This window comes from Heptranchias perlo, chromosome 6, assembly GCF_035084215.1.
Source record: "Heptranchias perlo isolate sHepPer1 chromosome 6, sHepPer1.hap1, whole genome shotgun sequence".
Taxonomy (NCBI): Eukaryota; Metazoa; Chordata; class Chondrichthyes; order Hexanchiformes; family Hexanchidae; genus Heptranchias; species Heptranchias perlo.
In genome coordinates this window covers 83,580,354-83,593,842 of record NC_090330.1, presented here as the reverse complement: position 1 = coordinate 83,593,842, position 13,489 = coordinate 83,580,354, and the positions used below count along the sequence as shown (strand labels likewise).

The 13,489-nt window shown below is 43.3% G+C and overlaps 2 protein-coding genes across 2 annotated transcripts in view; one reads left to right on the top strand and one right to left on the bottom strand.

Annotated features, from left to right (window-relative positions):
- The window catches only part of uggt2 (UDP-glucose glycoprotein glucosyltransferase 2), a 685,376-nt gene that overhangs the window by 57,641 nt on the left and 614,246 nt on the right, over positions 1-13,489 (bottom strand). The gene's annotated exons all lie outside the window — the stretch shown is intronic.
- The window catches only part of dnajc3a (DnaJ (Hsp40) homolog, subfamily C, member 3a), a 101,598-nt gene that overhangs the window by 76,515 nt on the left and 11,594 nt on the right, over positions 1-13,489 (top strand). The window contains exons 6-11 of the mRNA XM_067986477.1: positions 285-466; positions 2,828-2,947; positions 3,162-3,267; positions 8,139-8,259; positions 9,779-9,911; positions 11,465-11,613. Of these exons, the coding sequence (XP_067842578.1) occupies positions 285-466; positions 2,828-2,947; positions 3,162-3,267; positions 8,139-8,259; positions 9,779-9,911; positions 11,465-11,613 (811 nt within the window). The remainder of the gene's footprint in view (positions 1-284; positions 467-2,827; positions 2,948-3,161; positions 3,268-8,138; positions 8,260-9,778; positions 9,912-11,464; positions 11,614-13,489) is intronic.

Below are 13,489 nucleotides of genomic sequence, written 5' to 3'. Positions count from 1 at the left end.
AAATCCCTACCGAAACACACACCCTACTGCCTTTGTACTCCCTTTACTTCTAAGTTCCCCATTTGAAACCCACCTCATTGGCCAAGCTTTTGGTCACTCCTCCTAATATCTCCTTTGGCTCGACATTCATTATTTGATTATTCCTCCATGGTGCGCATTGGAACATTTTTCTATTTTAAAGGCGCTATATAAATGCAAGTTGTTGTAAGTTTAAAAAATTATACAGTTATACTGAAAAATATTATTCGGTTGCTACCTTTTGAAGTATATTTCTTCTGCATCAGACCTGTGTTTGGGATTCTGAGTTAAGAGAACTCCGGGCAGAATGCTACATACAGATTGATGAAAGTGGAAAAGCAATAAGTGACTTGAAAGCAGCATCAAAACTTAAATATGACAACACTGAAGCATTCTACAAAATCAGTATAATCTATTACCAGCTTGGAGACCATGAAATGTCTCTTGGGTGAGTATTCTTTTTTATTGCATAGAATTGCATTGAATTACATTGAATGTACAACACAGAAACAGGCCATTCGGCTCAACAGGTCCATGCTGGTGTTTATGCTCCACACACCTCCTCCCTCCCTACTTCATCTAACCCTATCAACATGTCCTTCTATTCCTTTCTCCCTCGTGTTCATCTAGCTTCCTCTTAAATGAATCTGTGCTAGTCGCCTCAACTACCCCTTGTGGTGGTGAGTTCCACATTCTAACCATTCTCTGAGAAAGAAGTTTCTTCTGAATTCCCAATGGATTTATTAGTGACTATCTTTTCTATTTATGGCCCCTAGTTCTAGTCACCCCTGCAAGCAGAAACATCTTTTCTACGTTTACCCTATCAAACCCTTTTGTCATCTTAAAGACCTCTATCAGTTCACCCCTCAGTCTTCTCTTTTCTCGAGAAAAGAGCCGCTGCCAGTTCAATTATCTTTCCACTAATTTTCTGCGATTTATAAACTGCAAACATAGTGTTTGTCAGTTTGATATATTCTGTTCACCAGCTTTGTGTTAGCCATCCCATCAATTTTGGCAGAGGTGATGTGAAATATTTTGTAGGATGAATTCTTACCCAGGAGAAATGTAGAATTTCAGTTGCTACCTTTTGAAGTATCAAACAAGTAATTGTGGTGGTTTTGTAGCCCTTTAGCATTCTTGGCACGCTTATCTCACTAATTGAGGTATAAGGGATAATTTTTCACTCATTGGAACCATGGATTGGAGATAGGGGTTTAACGGTGTAGCCTCAATTCTCTTGACAGGGTAGTTGCTGAGAGGTTGTTTCCCCTGGCTGGAGAGTCTAGAACTAGGGGGCATAGTCTCAAGATAAGGGGTTGGCCATTTAGGACTGAGATGAGGAATTTCTTCACTCAGAGGATTGTGAATCTTTGGAATTCTTTACCTCAGAGGGCTGTGGATGCTCAGTTGTTGAGTATATTCAAGGCTGAGATTTTTGAACTCTAGGGGAATCGAGGGATATGGGGATTGGGCGAGAAAGTAGAGATGGGGCCAGAGATCAGCCATGATCTTATTGAATGGCGGAGCAGGCTCGAGGGGTCGTATGGCTTACTCCTATTCTTTATGTTCCTAGGGTCATGACTCTTCACTGAAAGCTTGGGATTGGATTAGTCAGGGACTCTGTTCCAAGAGTTTTTTTCTGTTCCTATAGTTTGGGGGGGGGGGGGAGTGGGTGGAGAAGCTAGGGGGGTGATGAGAAATTTTTTTACTCAGTGAGTTATTATGATCTGGAATGCATTGCATGAAAGGGCGGTAGAAGCAGATTCAAAAGTAACTTTCAAAAGGGAATTGGATCTATACTTAAAATGGCAAAATTTGCAGGGCTATGGGGAAGGAGCAGGGGAGTGTGACTAATTGGTAGCTCTTTCAGAGAGCTGGCACAGGCACGATGGACTGACTAGCTGCCTCCTGTGCTGTATGATTCTATGTTTCTAAGAATTGTCGATGAGGCCTTGGTCAGTTATGAGCGTTTAGTGAACAATGCATTCTTTTATAATGGAACTGGTGTTACATCCCCTGTGACTTTTATTAAAAAATGCTACATAACAGGTACTATAAACCTACTTTATGCAGCATCCGTACACAAATGGGAATGGTCACTATTAATAGGAGGAAAGATTACCTAGGCATATTTTCCATTTTTAAGAATTTCATTTTATGCACAGCTGTCTTAATCAGAAGATCTTTCCCATGTGTAGGTGTGTTTTTTAAACATAGTAGTAGATTTGTGGTGTTGCTTGCTGAGTTGTAGGAAATGCTGCCTTATGACAATAGGACTGTCATCAACAACAACTTGCAACTATATAGCACTTTTAACTTAGTTAAATGTCCCAAGGCGCTTCACAGGAGTGTTATAGGACAAACTTTGACACCGATCCACATTATCAACAAAGAGTGATGGGGAAAATATTACAGTGCACAATATAATTACTATAGATACTTAGTTCCCACATTCTGTCTGTGGCATCTTCACTGTAATCTACCTACAACAAAATCATCACTTTGCAACACTTATTTATAGTAAATTACAAGGAAATTGTGCTGCAGTGTGTGTAGCATAGGAAATATTGGCTTGGTTTGATTAGAGCCAACCCAATAAAAAGATTTCCTCCTTCAGTTCAGTGTTTTTCTTTGTTTTTGTGGGGATCAGTGAGGGGAAGAGGTTGGGGGGAAAATCAACTATCAACTTGTTTTTTTTAAACTTTTTTTTGACTACCCCTTTACTTTTGGGAATTAGAGTTTAATCCTATGATCTTTTGCCAGCATTGCATTAAGTGATGTAACATTTTGTTCTGATTTATATGTACAGTGGAATACGGGAATGCTTGAAATTGGACCCGGATCACAAACTATGTTTTGCCCACTATAAGCAAGTGAAAAAACTCAACAAGCAGTTGGCAACTGGAGAAGACCTCATAAGAGAAGAAAAGTAAGAACATCTTAAAATTATTCCAGAATTGATCATTCAACTTGGAATGCATTCTGTAGATACTCGAGTTCATGGGCATTGTACTGCATGGCCTTCGAGTGACCGTGTATAATCGCAGTAATTGGAAAGGTCATTGCTTTTCACAACAAAAAATACAGAAAATATTGCTTTTAACTCTTATTGTACAATGTAAATATTTTCTCTTCTGACTTAGATACTCTGATGCTATCAGTAAATATGAATCTGCTATGAAAACTGAGCCAAATGTTCTTCAATACACTTTGTATGCAAAGGAAAGAATTTGTCATTGTTTATCAAAGGTAAGAAGTTTAGTAATCGGGCTATTTGAGGTTTTGTTTATCAATATGATGGCAGCATGTACAAAGGGATATTATAACTATACTTCCAAGTACTGTTCTCAAAGTTGTGCTTCCGAGATACTTTTAACACTCAGTTGAGTGAGATGTCATTCAAAGTTACTGTTTTTTGACCTAGATTTTGTTAGCTGGCTGTGTTGATGGCACACTCCTGAGTCAGAAGGTTGTGGGTTGAAGTCGTCTTCCAGATTATCTGGAATTGACACTTCAGTACAGTGCTGCATTTTCGTAGGTGCCATCCTTCAGATGAGGCATTAAACCAAGGCATTGTCTGCTTGCTCCATTGGATTTAAGGGTTGTTAAAGGTACCATGGCATTCTTTGAAGTACAGGAAGTTTCAGCTAGTGCATCAGCCAATATTCAACCTCTGCCAACACCACCATCAATAACTGATTATTTGTCTCTTGGCAGGGCTTGTGTGCAAAATGGCTGCCATATTTACCTACATAATGATAAAGGCACAATATGAAGTGCTTTATTGCTGGTATTCTGGAGTTTGAGCACATTTTAGAGCCATCAAGTTGCCAATCTCCGATGCATTGGTGTGGGAGGAGAAGAAATTTGAGGAGTCATTTTTGAACAGCTCCTGTAGTTTCTCATCGCTAAATCAGACTAGGATTGGTGACTGTCTTGAGATCATTATTTTCTGTTTTCTGCCATAATTTACTTAAGGCTCAAAGTGACACACATTTGGAGAAAATGGGATTTGTACCTTTTTTTAAGAAAAAAGCTGGGCTTGACAGCCCTCCCAAAAAAAGCTCAAGTCCCTGATAATAAATGGATTTGAACCCAGGTTCTAGAAAGAATATATGTATAAACTGATGTTGCCTATTTAATTTCTGAACTATTGCATTCCTCAAAGCCTCTGGATAACTTCCATTGTAGTATCCAAATATAGATAATTTACTTTTTATTTGCAATGTAGCTGCCCTTCTATCATCATAGTAGGTACAGCACAAGAGGAGGCCATATGGCCCATCATGCCTGTGCTGGCTCTTTAAAAGAGCTATCTAGTTACCATTCCCTGCTCTTTCTCCATAGCCTTGTAAGTTTTTTCCCTTCAAGTATTTGGAGTATAAAAAGGGTGGAGGAACAGAGGGATCTAGGGGTGTATGTGCATAAATCGTTGAAGGTGGCAGGGCAGGTTGAGAAAGCAGTTAAAAAAGCATACGGGGTCCTGGGCTTTATAAATAGAGGCATAGAGTACAAAAGCAAGGAAGTCATGATGAACCTTTTATAAAACACTGGTTCGGCCACAACTGGAGTATTGTGTCCAGTTCTGGGCACCGCAGGTTAAGAAGGATGTGAAGGCCTTGGAGAGGGTGCAGAGGAGATTTACTAGAATGATTCCAGGGATGAGGGACTTAAATTATGTGGATAGACTGGAGAGGCTGGGATTGTTCTCCTTGGAACAGAGAAGGTTGAGAGGAGATTTGATAGAGGTGTTCAAAATCATAAAGGGTCTAGACAGAGTAGATGGAGAGAAACTGTTCTCATTGGCGGAAGGGTCAAGAACCAGAGGGCATAGATTTAAGGTGATTGGCAAAAGAACCAAAGGTGATATGAGGAAAATCTTTTTTACACAGCGAGTGGCTGGGATCGGGAATGCACAGCCCGAGGGAGTGGTGGAGGCAGATTCAATCATGGCCTTCAAAAGGGAACTGCATAAGTATTTGAAACGAAAAAATGTGCAGGGCTACGGAGATAGGGCAGGGCAGTGGGATTAGCTGGATTGCTCATGCATAGAGCCGGTGCGGACTCGATGGGCCGAATGGCCTCCTACCGTGCTGTAACTTTCTATGATTTATTCAATTCCCTTTTGAAAGTTACTATTGAATCTGCTTCCGCCACCCTTTCAGGCAGTGCATTCCAGATCATTACAGCTCGCTGCGTTTTATTTTTTAAAAAAAGTTTCCTCGTGTCACCTCTGGCTCTTTTGCTGATCACCTTAAATCTGTGTCCTCTGATTACCGATCCTTCTGCCACTGGAAAGTTTCTCCTCATTTACTGTATCAAAACTCTTCATGATTTTGAATACCTCTGTAAAATCTCCCCTTAACCGTCTCTGTTCTAAGGAGAACAACCCCAGCTTCTCCATTCTCTCCATGTAACTGAAGTCCCTCATCCCTGGTACTATTCTGGTAAATCTCTTCTGCACCCTCTCTGACATCCTTCCTATAGTGTGGTGCTCAGAATTGAACACAATACTCCATTTGAGGCCTAACCAGTGTTTTATAAAAGTTTAGCATAACTTCCTTGCTTTTGAACTCTATGGGCTCGAATTTAGCAGGCCTGCGGGTTCCCAGCGGGTGGTCCTCCGGGAGCGTCGAAAACGCGGACGGCGAAATTAGTGGGTTGCCCACGCGATCGTAGCAGGCAACACGCTAATAGGAATCAATTACCTGCTCCTCCGGGGTCCACGGCGCTGGCCTGCGCGTCGGTCGGGCTGCGCATGCGCAGTACGATCTGTCAGCTGGAGGCTCTCTAGTTAAAGGGGCAGTCCTCCACTGACGGATGCTGCAACCAATGGGACAAATTGCAGCATGGAGCAGCCCAGGGGGAAGGCTGCTCCTAGTTTAATGATGCCTCACCCCAGGTATCATCAGATGGGGTGAGGAGGAGGGGGAGGACACAGATCTTCCACCCGGCGGGCGGGAGGAAGCGGCCTGCCTCTGCCACCAAGAAGGCCTGGCTCGAGGTGGCAGAGGGGGTCACCTGCGCCACCAACATATCGCCCACCTGCATACAGTGCAGGAGGCGCTGCAATGACCGCAGTAGGTCAGCCGCAGTGAGAACATGAAGTCTTTCCCCTACACTCCGTCTGCCACAACACTGCCCCCACCCCACATCTCCTTCGGCACCGCCAACACTATTCTGTCACATCACCCTTCATACCCACTCAAACCCCATCCTCATCTTACCTCCACCTACTCACCTCGCCAGTACTCATCCTGCCACTAACACGCAACCCAATCCTCATACAATCTCATTGCTCCATCCCATACTCACCCTCCCGTGCATCTCCCTCACGGCCAGCCTCACTCAACCTGCCACCACCTGTGCTGCAGCCACAGGGCATGCATCACATATGTGCAGTAGGCAGCGTAAGGCAAACGTGTCGTCAGCATGAAGGGGGTGCACAAGGGTGTCTGAGGGTTTGTCATGGGTGTTACCTATATTGAATTTCAGAGCAACAAACAGCACACATTATATTGACACCACCACTGCCATGTCTCCGCGAATCCTGTCCGTTGTGTCCAATAATGGCCGCTCCTGGGTATCACTATGAGGACCCACCACTGATGCCACCCATCGTGTTACTGCAGAGTCGGTGCAGGTGTATTTGCAGGGCTCGTCCGCACAGACGACTGAGAGACATCGGCGGTGTAGCCGGCTGCACCCTGGAAGGATGCGGAGGAGAAGGTGTGGAGGGCAGTGGTGACTTTGACAGCGACAGGTAAGCAGTTGGTGCTGGGGCCAGCCAGGAGCAGCTCGGCATGAAAGAGGCTGCAGATCTCCACGACTACATGTCGAGCGAATCTGCGCCTCCCTGTGCACTGCTGCTCGGAGAGGTCCGGGGAGCTGCGCCTCGGTCTGTGGACCCTGTGGCGAGGGTAGTGCCCTCTGCGATGCGTCTCTCTCTGCGGTTGCCCTCCCTCCTGCTGTGCAGGTGGGCGTGCAACAACACAGTGTTGGGGGGATCCACGTCCCTGCGGCGGACGGCGTGGACTACGAGGCTGCTGGTGCTGGTCATGCTCTTCGTCCTCCGAGGGTGTCCACACACCACCCATCTGGCAGGTGTTGGTCTGAGGGGTTGTGCAGGGTAGGTGGGTGGTTCCTCGGACTGGGGCTGCGGTTTCGTGTCGGTCTGTCCTCTGGCTTGGCGGGGGGTGGTGGAGGGCAGGGGTTGCCCTATGTGACGCGGTGGCCTCCTGCGTGGGTGAGGGCTCTCCCCCGTGGAGTGCACCTTGGCACCTGCCACAGGCTGCTGGCTGCAACACGCCTGGTTGAGGAGGGACTGTTTCCTCCAGTGTGGGAAACTCACTGCCTTGAACCGAAAATCCCACACTTCCTCTTTTGACAGCTGCTTCAGCTCATTAACTGACCACAACGAGCAAGTTAAGTACTCTCAAGTGGAACCCCGCTGGCTTTAATTGCCTGCGGGATTCCCACCAGCGGGGCTTGCGCGCGCAGCCCCGCACGTCAGCGCGGTACCTGGAAGTGGCCGGGATTTCGTCGCGATCCGGTCACGTGACCGGATATCGGGATTTTCGGGGCCACCCCGCTGGGAACCCGCCGGAAACACGATCCCAAAATCGAGCCCTATGCCTCTATTAATAAAGCTCAGGATCCCATATGCTTTTTTATCAGCCTTCTCAACTTGTCCTTCCGCCTTCAGAGATTTGTGTATGTGCACCCTAAAATCTCTCTGGTCCTGCATCCCCTTCTAAGCATTATGACTGTCCTGAATCAATTAAATCTAAACTGAAATGGACCATTGACACCCCAGGCTGATATTGCACACAGTTTGCCTTCTCTGCCTCTAGAGTCATAATTTAGAATTAATAAACATTTATAATTGTGTCTTAGCAATTAATCTTATTGCTTGCAATTCAGCTTTGTTGAATGGATCTTGTAAAAATATTCTCCCCCCATTTACAGGGAATGTAAATCTGGTTAAAACTCATTGCTTCATATCTGTACAATAAAAAAAATACATAGCTCTCTTTCCTTCCAATAAAGATTGGTAAATAATTCATGAAGATATTCCTCCTTTAAACGGTATCCTACTATTAATATAATCACTCATTTAGAACCAGCAAGCAAAAGAAGCCATCAAAGTCTGCACGCAAGTATTGGAGCAGGACACGAGCAATATAAATGCATTGAAAGACCGAGCAGAGGCTTATATTTTAGAGGAACGATATGAAGAAGGTACAGTTTACTTGATTTATGTATTTAACACCTATTGTGTGTTTAAAGCTCAAATTTCATTTGTTCCTTTTGAACTGGTTTGGTAAACTATAATTAAGGGAAACTTAATACACTTATAGTTATGCATTTTGCATCTGTAGCCAGGATATATACAGTTCTTGGTCTAATAGTATAGTGGTCTTTTTCCCAACTGTGTAAATGTTTATTTAGATGGGTCACTTTAGCTGCAGAGTCTAACCAGTCTAAACATCTGAAGTTTAGGTTACATTAAGCAGTCTTACTAAATGTTGAGAGCCCAGCATCAAGCATGGGAGACAGTGTAAGGAGACAGCGTGGTTAGATGCAACAAGGGGGGGAAAAAATCCTTTCTCTCCTCTCTTCCCTTTACTTTGTTTTCTTGGTGCAGCACTGCTGTTGCATCGGCCAGCTTTGATTTATATTTATATACGTTGGTAAAATCTATAATTTTTAATTTGTCACTTTCTCCCTCAAATTGCATATATGTGCATGAGTGGTCCATTGAGGATGTATAGAATAAGGTTCTGTCAATGGCACCCCAGTATCATCGCTGTGAATTTTTTTTCTTTGAATTTTTTTTGTCTTCCCCCTGCAGATGTTAACTCATGCTGGAGTACGGTTACACAGTGCCAGCATCCTTAAGTACTTTTTCATCATAGTGGCCATTCTTCATTTGTGAACCTAGACAGCAAGTGTTGGCAGGGTATACAGCTGATGGATAGGGTAACTGCAAATTAGCCCAATTCTGCCTTTACCCAATGTCTACAAGTCTACGTAGGAGCAGGAACTGTCAATTTTTCCCCCCTTTCCTCCCCTGCTCTCCCACTTGAGTGCTGAGACCAATAGTAGCAGCCATACTGCTACCCTAACTGAGATCAGACTGGGACTCCAGCCTGGTACCTTGCTCAGCTACATTTATCAACTGATTGGGGGGAGCTGTGAAAACTTTTAAAATAAACATTACAGTCTAGAAATTAGCAGATAATTGACCCGATTATGATGTTCCTGCTATTTAATGGAGTGTTAATCAATTTAAAATGGAATGACATATGGACATGTTAAATGTTTGCCCAGTTTCTAATCATAAAATTCTGGCTTTCCACTTCCTCCAACTTGCTTGTTTAATTCTGAGATGCAGAGGATGATGATGTGAAGACTTTAATGAGCTAGCTCACTTTTACCCTACAGACACCCATCTATTATTTTTTTTTATTCGTTCACTGGATGTGGGCGTCGCTGGCAAGGCCAGCATTTATTGCCCATCCCTAATTGCCCTCGAGAAGGTGGTGGTGAGCTGCCTTCTTGAACCGCTGCAGTCCGTGTGGTGATGGTTCTCCCACAGTGCTGTTAGGAAGGGAGTTCCAGGATTTTGACCCAGCGACGATGAGTTTCTTTAAGTTGGCAAAACTGACTGAACTAGATGGGCGAAAGGCTTAACATACAGAGGCATGACCATGACTGACTGAAGAATAAACTCAGTGTTGTCTGATGTTTCGTACAGCAATCAAAGACTATGAAGTTGCAAGAGACCACAGTGACAATGATCAAGGAATAAAAGAAGGGCTGGAAAGGGCACAGAAACTTCTTAAACAATCACAGAAGAAAGATTACTACAAAATATTAGGAGTGAAAAGGTATTTACTGAATCACAAATATTACTGAATCATAGAATCATAGAATCATAGAAGTTACAACATGGAAACAGGCCCTTCGGCCCAACATGTCCATGTCGCCCAGTTTATACCAATAAGCTAGTCCCAATTGCCTGCACTTGGCCCATATCCCTCGATACCCATCTTCCCCATGTAACTGTCCAAATGCTTTTTAAAAGACAAAATTGTACCCGCCTCTACTACTGCCTCTGGCAGCTCGTTCCAGACACTCACCACCCTTTGAGTGAAAAAATTGCCCCTCTGGCTCCTTTTGTATCTCTCCCCTCTCACCTTAAATCTGTGCCCCCTCGTTATAGACTCCCCTACCTTTGGGAAAAGATTTTGACTATCGACCTTATCTATGCCCCTCATTATTTTATAGACTTCTATAAGATCACCCCTTAACCTCCTACTCTCCAGGGAATAAAGTCCCAGTCTGTCTAACCTCTCCCTGTAAGTCAAACCATCAAGTCCCGGTAGCATCCTAGTAAATCTTTTCTGCACTCTTTCTAGTTTAATAATATCCTTTCTATAATAGGGTGACCAGAACTGTACACAGTACTCCAAGTGTGGCCTCACCAATGCCCTGTACAACTTCAACAAGACATCCCAACTCCTGCATTCAATGTTCTGACCAATGAAACCAAGCATGCTGAATGCCTTCTTCACCACCCTATCCACCTGTGACTCCACTTTCAAGGAGCTATGAATCTGTACTCCTAGATCTCTTTGTTCTATAACTCTCCCCAACGCCCTACCATTAACGGAGTAGGTCCTGGCCCGATTCGATCTACCAAAATGCATTACCTCACATTTATCTAAATTAAACTCCATCTGCCATTCATCGGCCCACTGGCCCAATTTATCAAGATCCCGTTGCAATCCTAGATAACCTTCTTCACTGTCCACAATGCCACCAATCTTGGTGTCATCTGCAAACTTACTAACCATGCCTCCTAAATTCTCATCCAAATCATTAATATAAATAACAAATAACAGCGGACCCAGCACCGATCCCTGAGGCACACCGCTGGACACAGGCATCCAGTTTGAAAAACAACCCTCGACAACCACCCTCTGTCTTCTAAAGATTCTAGATCTGGAGCGAGGCAATAGAAGAACCCAGAAAATTCTTTGGATGTTTAATTTACAAGTTGTAAAATACATTTTAACTTGAATTCAATAGCCTATTTATAATAACTGTATAGATGGGTTTCTTCACTTACAAATAGTGAGATTACAGGATAACACTTGCATTGAATACATTTTTAAATTAAATGATGTAATAGATGTAATGTTTGTATTTGCTATTGTAAGCATATCACATTTACTGTGCTTCTGAACAAATTTAATTATCCCAGTTTTTACTTTTAATTATGTTTATAATAGGCTAAAATGCTGAGCAGTGGAGCCTCTCAATTCTTTCAAAGATAGAAAAGGCCTATTCAATATTAATGTAGATGTTATGCAGTTCAATCTGCTAGAACCTCAACAGGTTGGGTGTACGCTGTTTCTTTATACTTTTGACATTTCAGAAGTGCCAAAAAACGGGAGATTATAAAAGCATACAGAAAGCTAGCAATGCAGTGGCATCCTGATAACTTCCAGGAAGAAAATGAGAAGAAGCAAGCAGAAAAAAAATTCATAGACATAGCAGCTGCTAAAGAAGTACTCACTGATCCAGGTATGGAGCGGCCTCTTTTCTCCTGTCTAGATATTTCAACCATTTTAGATTCATTGTATATTAAAATTGCTGAGTAGGTCATTGACATTCATTTTAAAATGCAATGAAAACTTCAGGTTCTGCCCATGGCAAAATCCATGTTAACAGATACTGCAGGTGAATGTTTACACTTAAGTCTGAAAGTGGCACTTTGATGGGCCATTTCTATGTTAAGTATGTCCCATAACGTTGGGTTGAGAAGTAAGAGCTGACCATGTAATCTGGTAGTTAAATTTTCATGTAGGTCTACACCTTGGCCTCCAGATGGCTCTGCACGAGTATTTCAGTCCCAGTGGCAACTCTAGTATTATTTCTAAGTGAAATGTATTGATCAAAATTTCAGCATACTATTTCAACTCCCAATCTGCTTTATCCTCCTTGTCCCACTGTTTTTAAAAACTGCTTCTGATGGACCCCTCATTCCTGTCAAAAGTCCTGTGCCCTATTTATAAATTTGTTGATCTTACAGCTTAGTAATCCAAAGCTTTCCCAGGCAAACCGCTAAGAAGAGCATAACCCCACTCAAGAAAGGAGGGAGAGAAAACAGGGAACTACAGGCCAGTTAGCCTGACATCAGTTATCGGGAAAATGCTTTAATCAATTATTAAGGAAGTAGTAACAGGCACTTAGAAAATCGTAATATGATTAGTCAGAGTCGCAATAGTTTTATGAAAGGGAAATCGTGTTAACAAGTTTGTTAGAGTTCCTTGAGGACGTAACTAGCAGGGTAGATAAAGGGGAACCAATGGATGTGGTATATTTGGATTTCCAAAAGGCATTCGATAAGGTGCCTCAGAGAAGGTTGTTATGTAAGGTATAGGCTCATAGGGCCGGGGGAAATATATTAGCATGGATAGAGGATTGGATAACTGACAGAAAAGAGTGGGGATAAATGGGTCATTTTCAGGTTGGTAGGCTGTAACTAGTGGGGTGCTACAAAGATCAGTGTTGGGGCCTCAGCTATTTTCAATCTATATTAATGACTTAGATGAAGGGACTGAGTGTAATGTATACAAATTTGCTGCTGATAAGGTTGGTGGGAAAGTAAGCTGTGAGGGGGACATGGAGTCTGCAAAGGGACATAGACAGGATAGGTGAGTGGGCAAGAAGGTGGCAGATGGAGTATAATGTGGGGAAATGTGTGGTTATTCACTTTGGTGGGAAGAATAGAAAAACAGAATATTTTTTAAATGGTGAGAAACTATTAAATGTTGGTGTTCAGAGAAACATAGAAAATAGGAGCAAGAGTAGGCCATTCAGCCCTTCGGGCCTGCTCCGCCATTCAAAATGATCATGGCTGATTGTCTAACTCAGTACCCTGTTCCTGCTTTTTCCCCATATCCCTTGATCCCTTTAGTATTAAGAAATCTATCTCCTTCTTGAATATATTTAATGACTTGGCCTCCACTGCCTTCTGTGGTAGAGAATTCCACAGGTTCACCACCCTCTGAGTGAAGAAATTTCTCCTCATCTCTGTTCTAAATGGCATACCCCGTATCCTGAGACTGTGACCCCTGGTTCTGGACTCCACAGCCATCGGGAGCATCCTCCCTGCATCGAGTCTGTCTAGTCCTGTTAGAATTTTATAGGTTTCGATGAGATCACCTCTCATTCTTCTAAACTCGAGTGAATATAGAATCATAGAAGTTTACAACATGGAAACAGGCCCTTCGGCCCAACATGTCCATGTCGCCCAGTTTATACCACTAAGCTAGTCCCAATTGCCTGCACTTGGCCCATATCCCTCTATACCCATCTTACCCATGTAACTGTCCAAATGCTTTTTAAAAGACAAAATTGTACCCGCCTCTACTACTGCCTCTGGCAGCTCATTCCA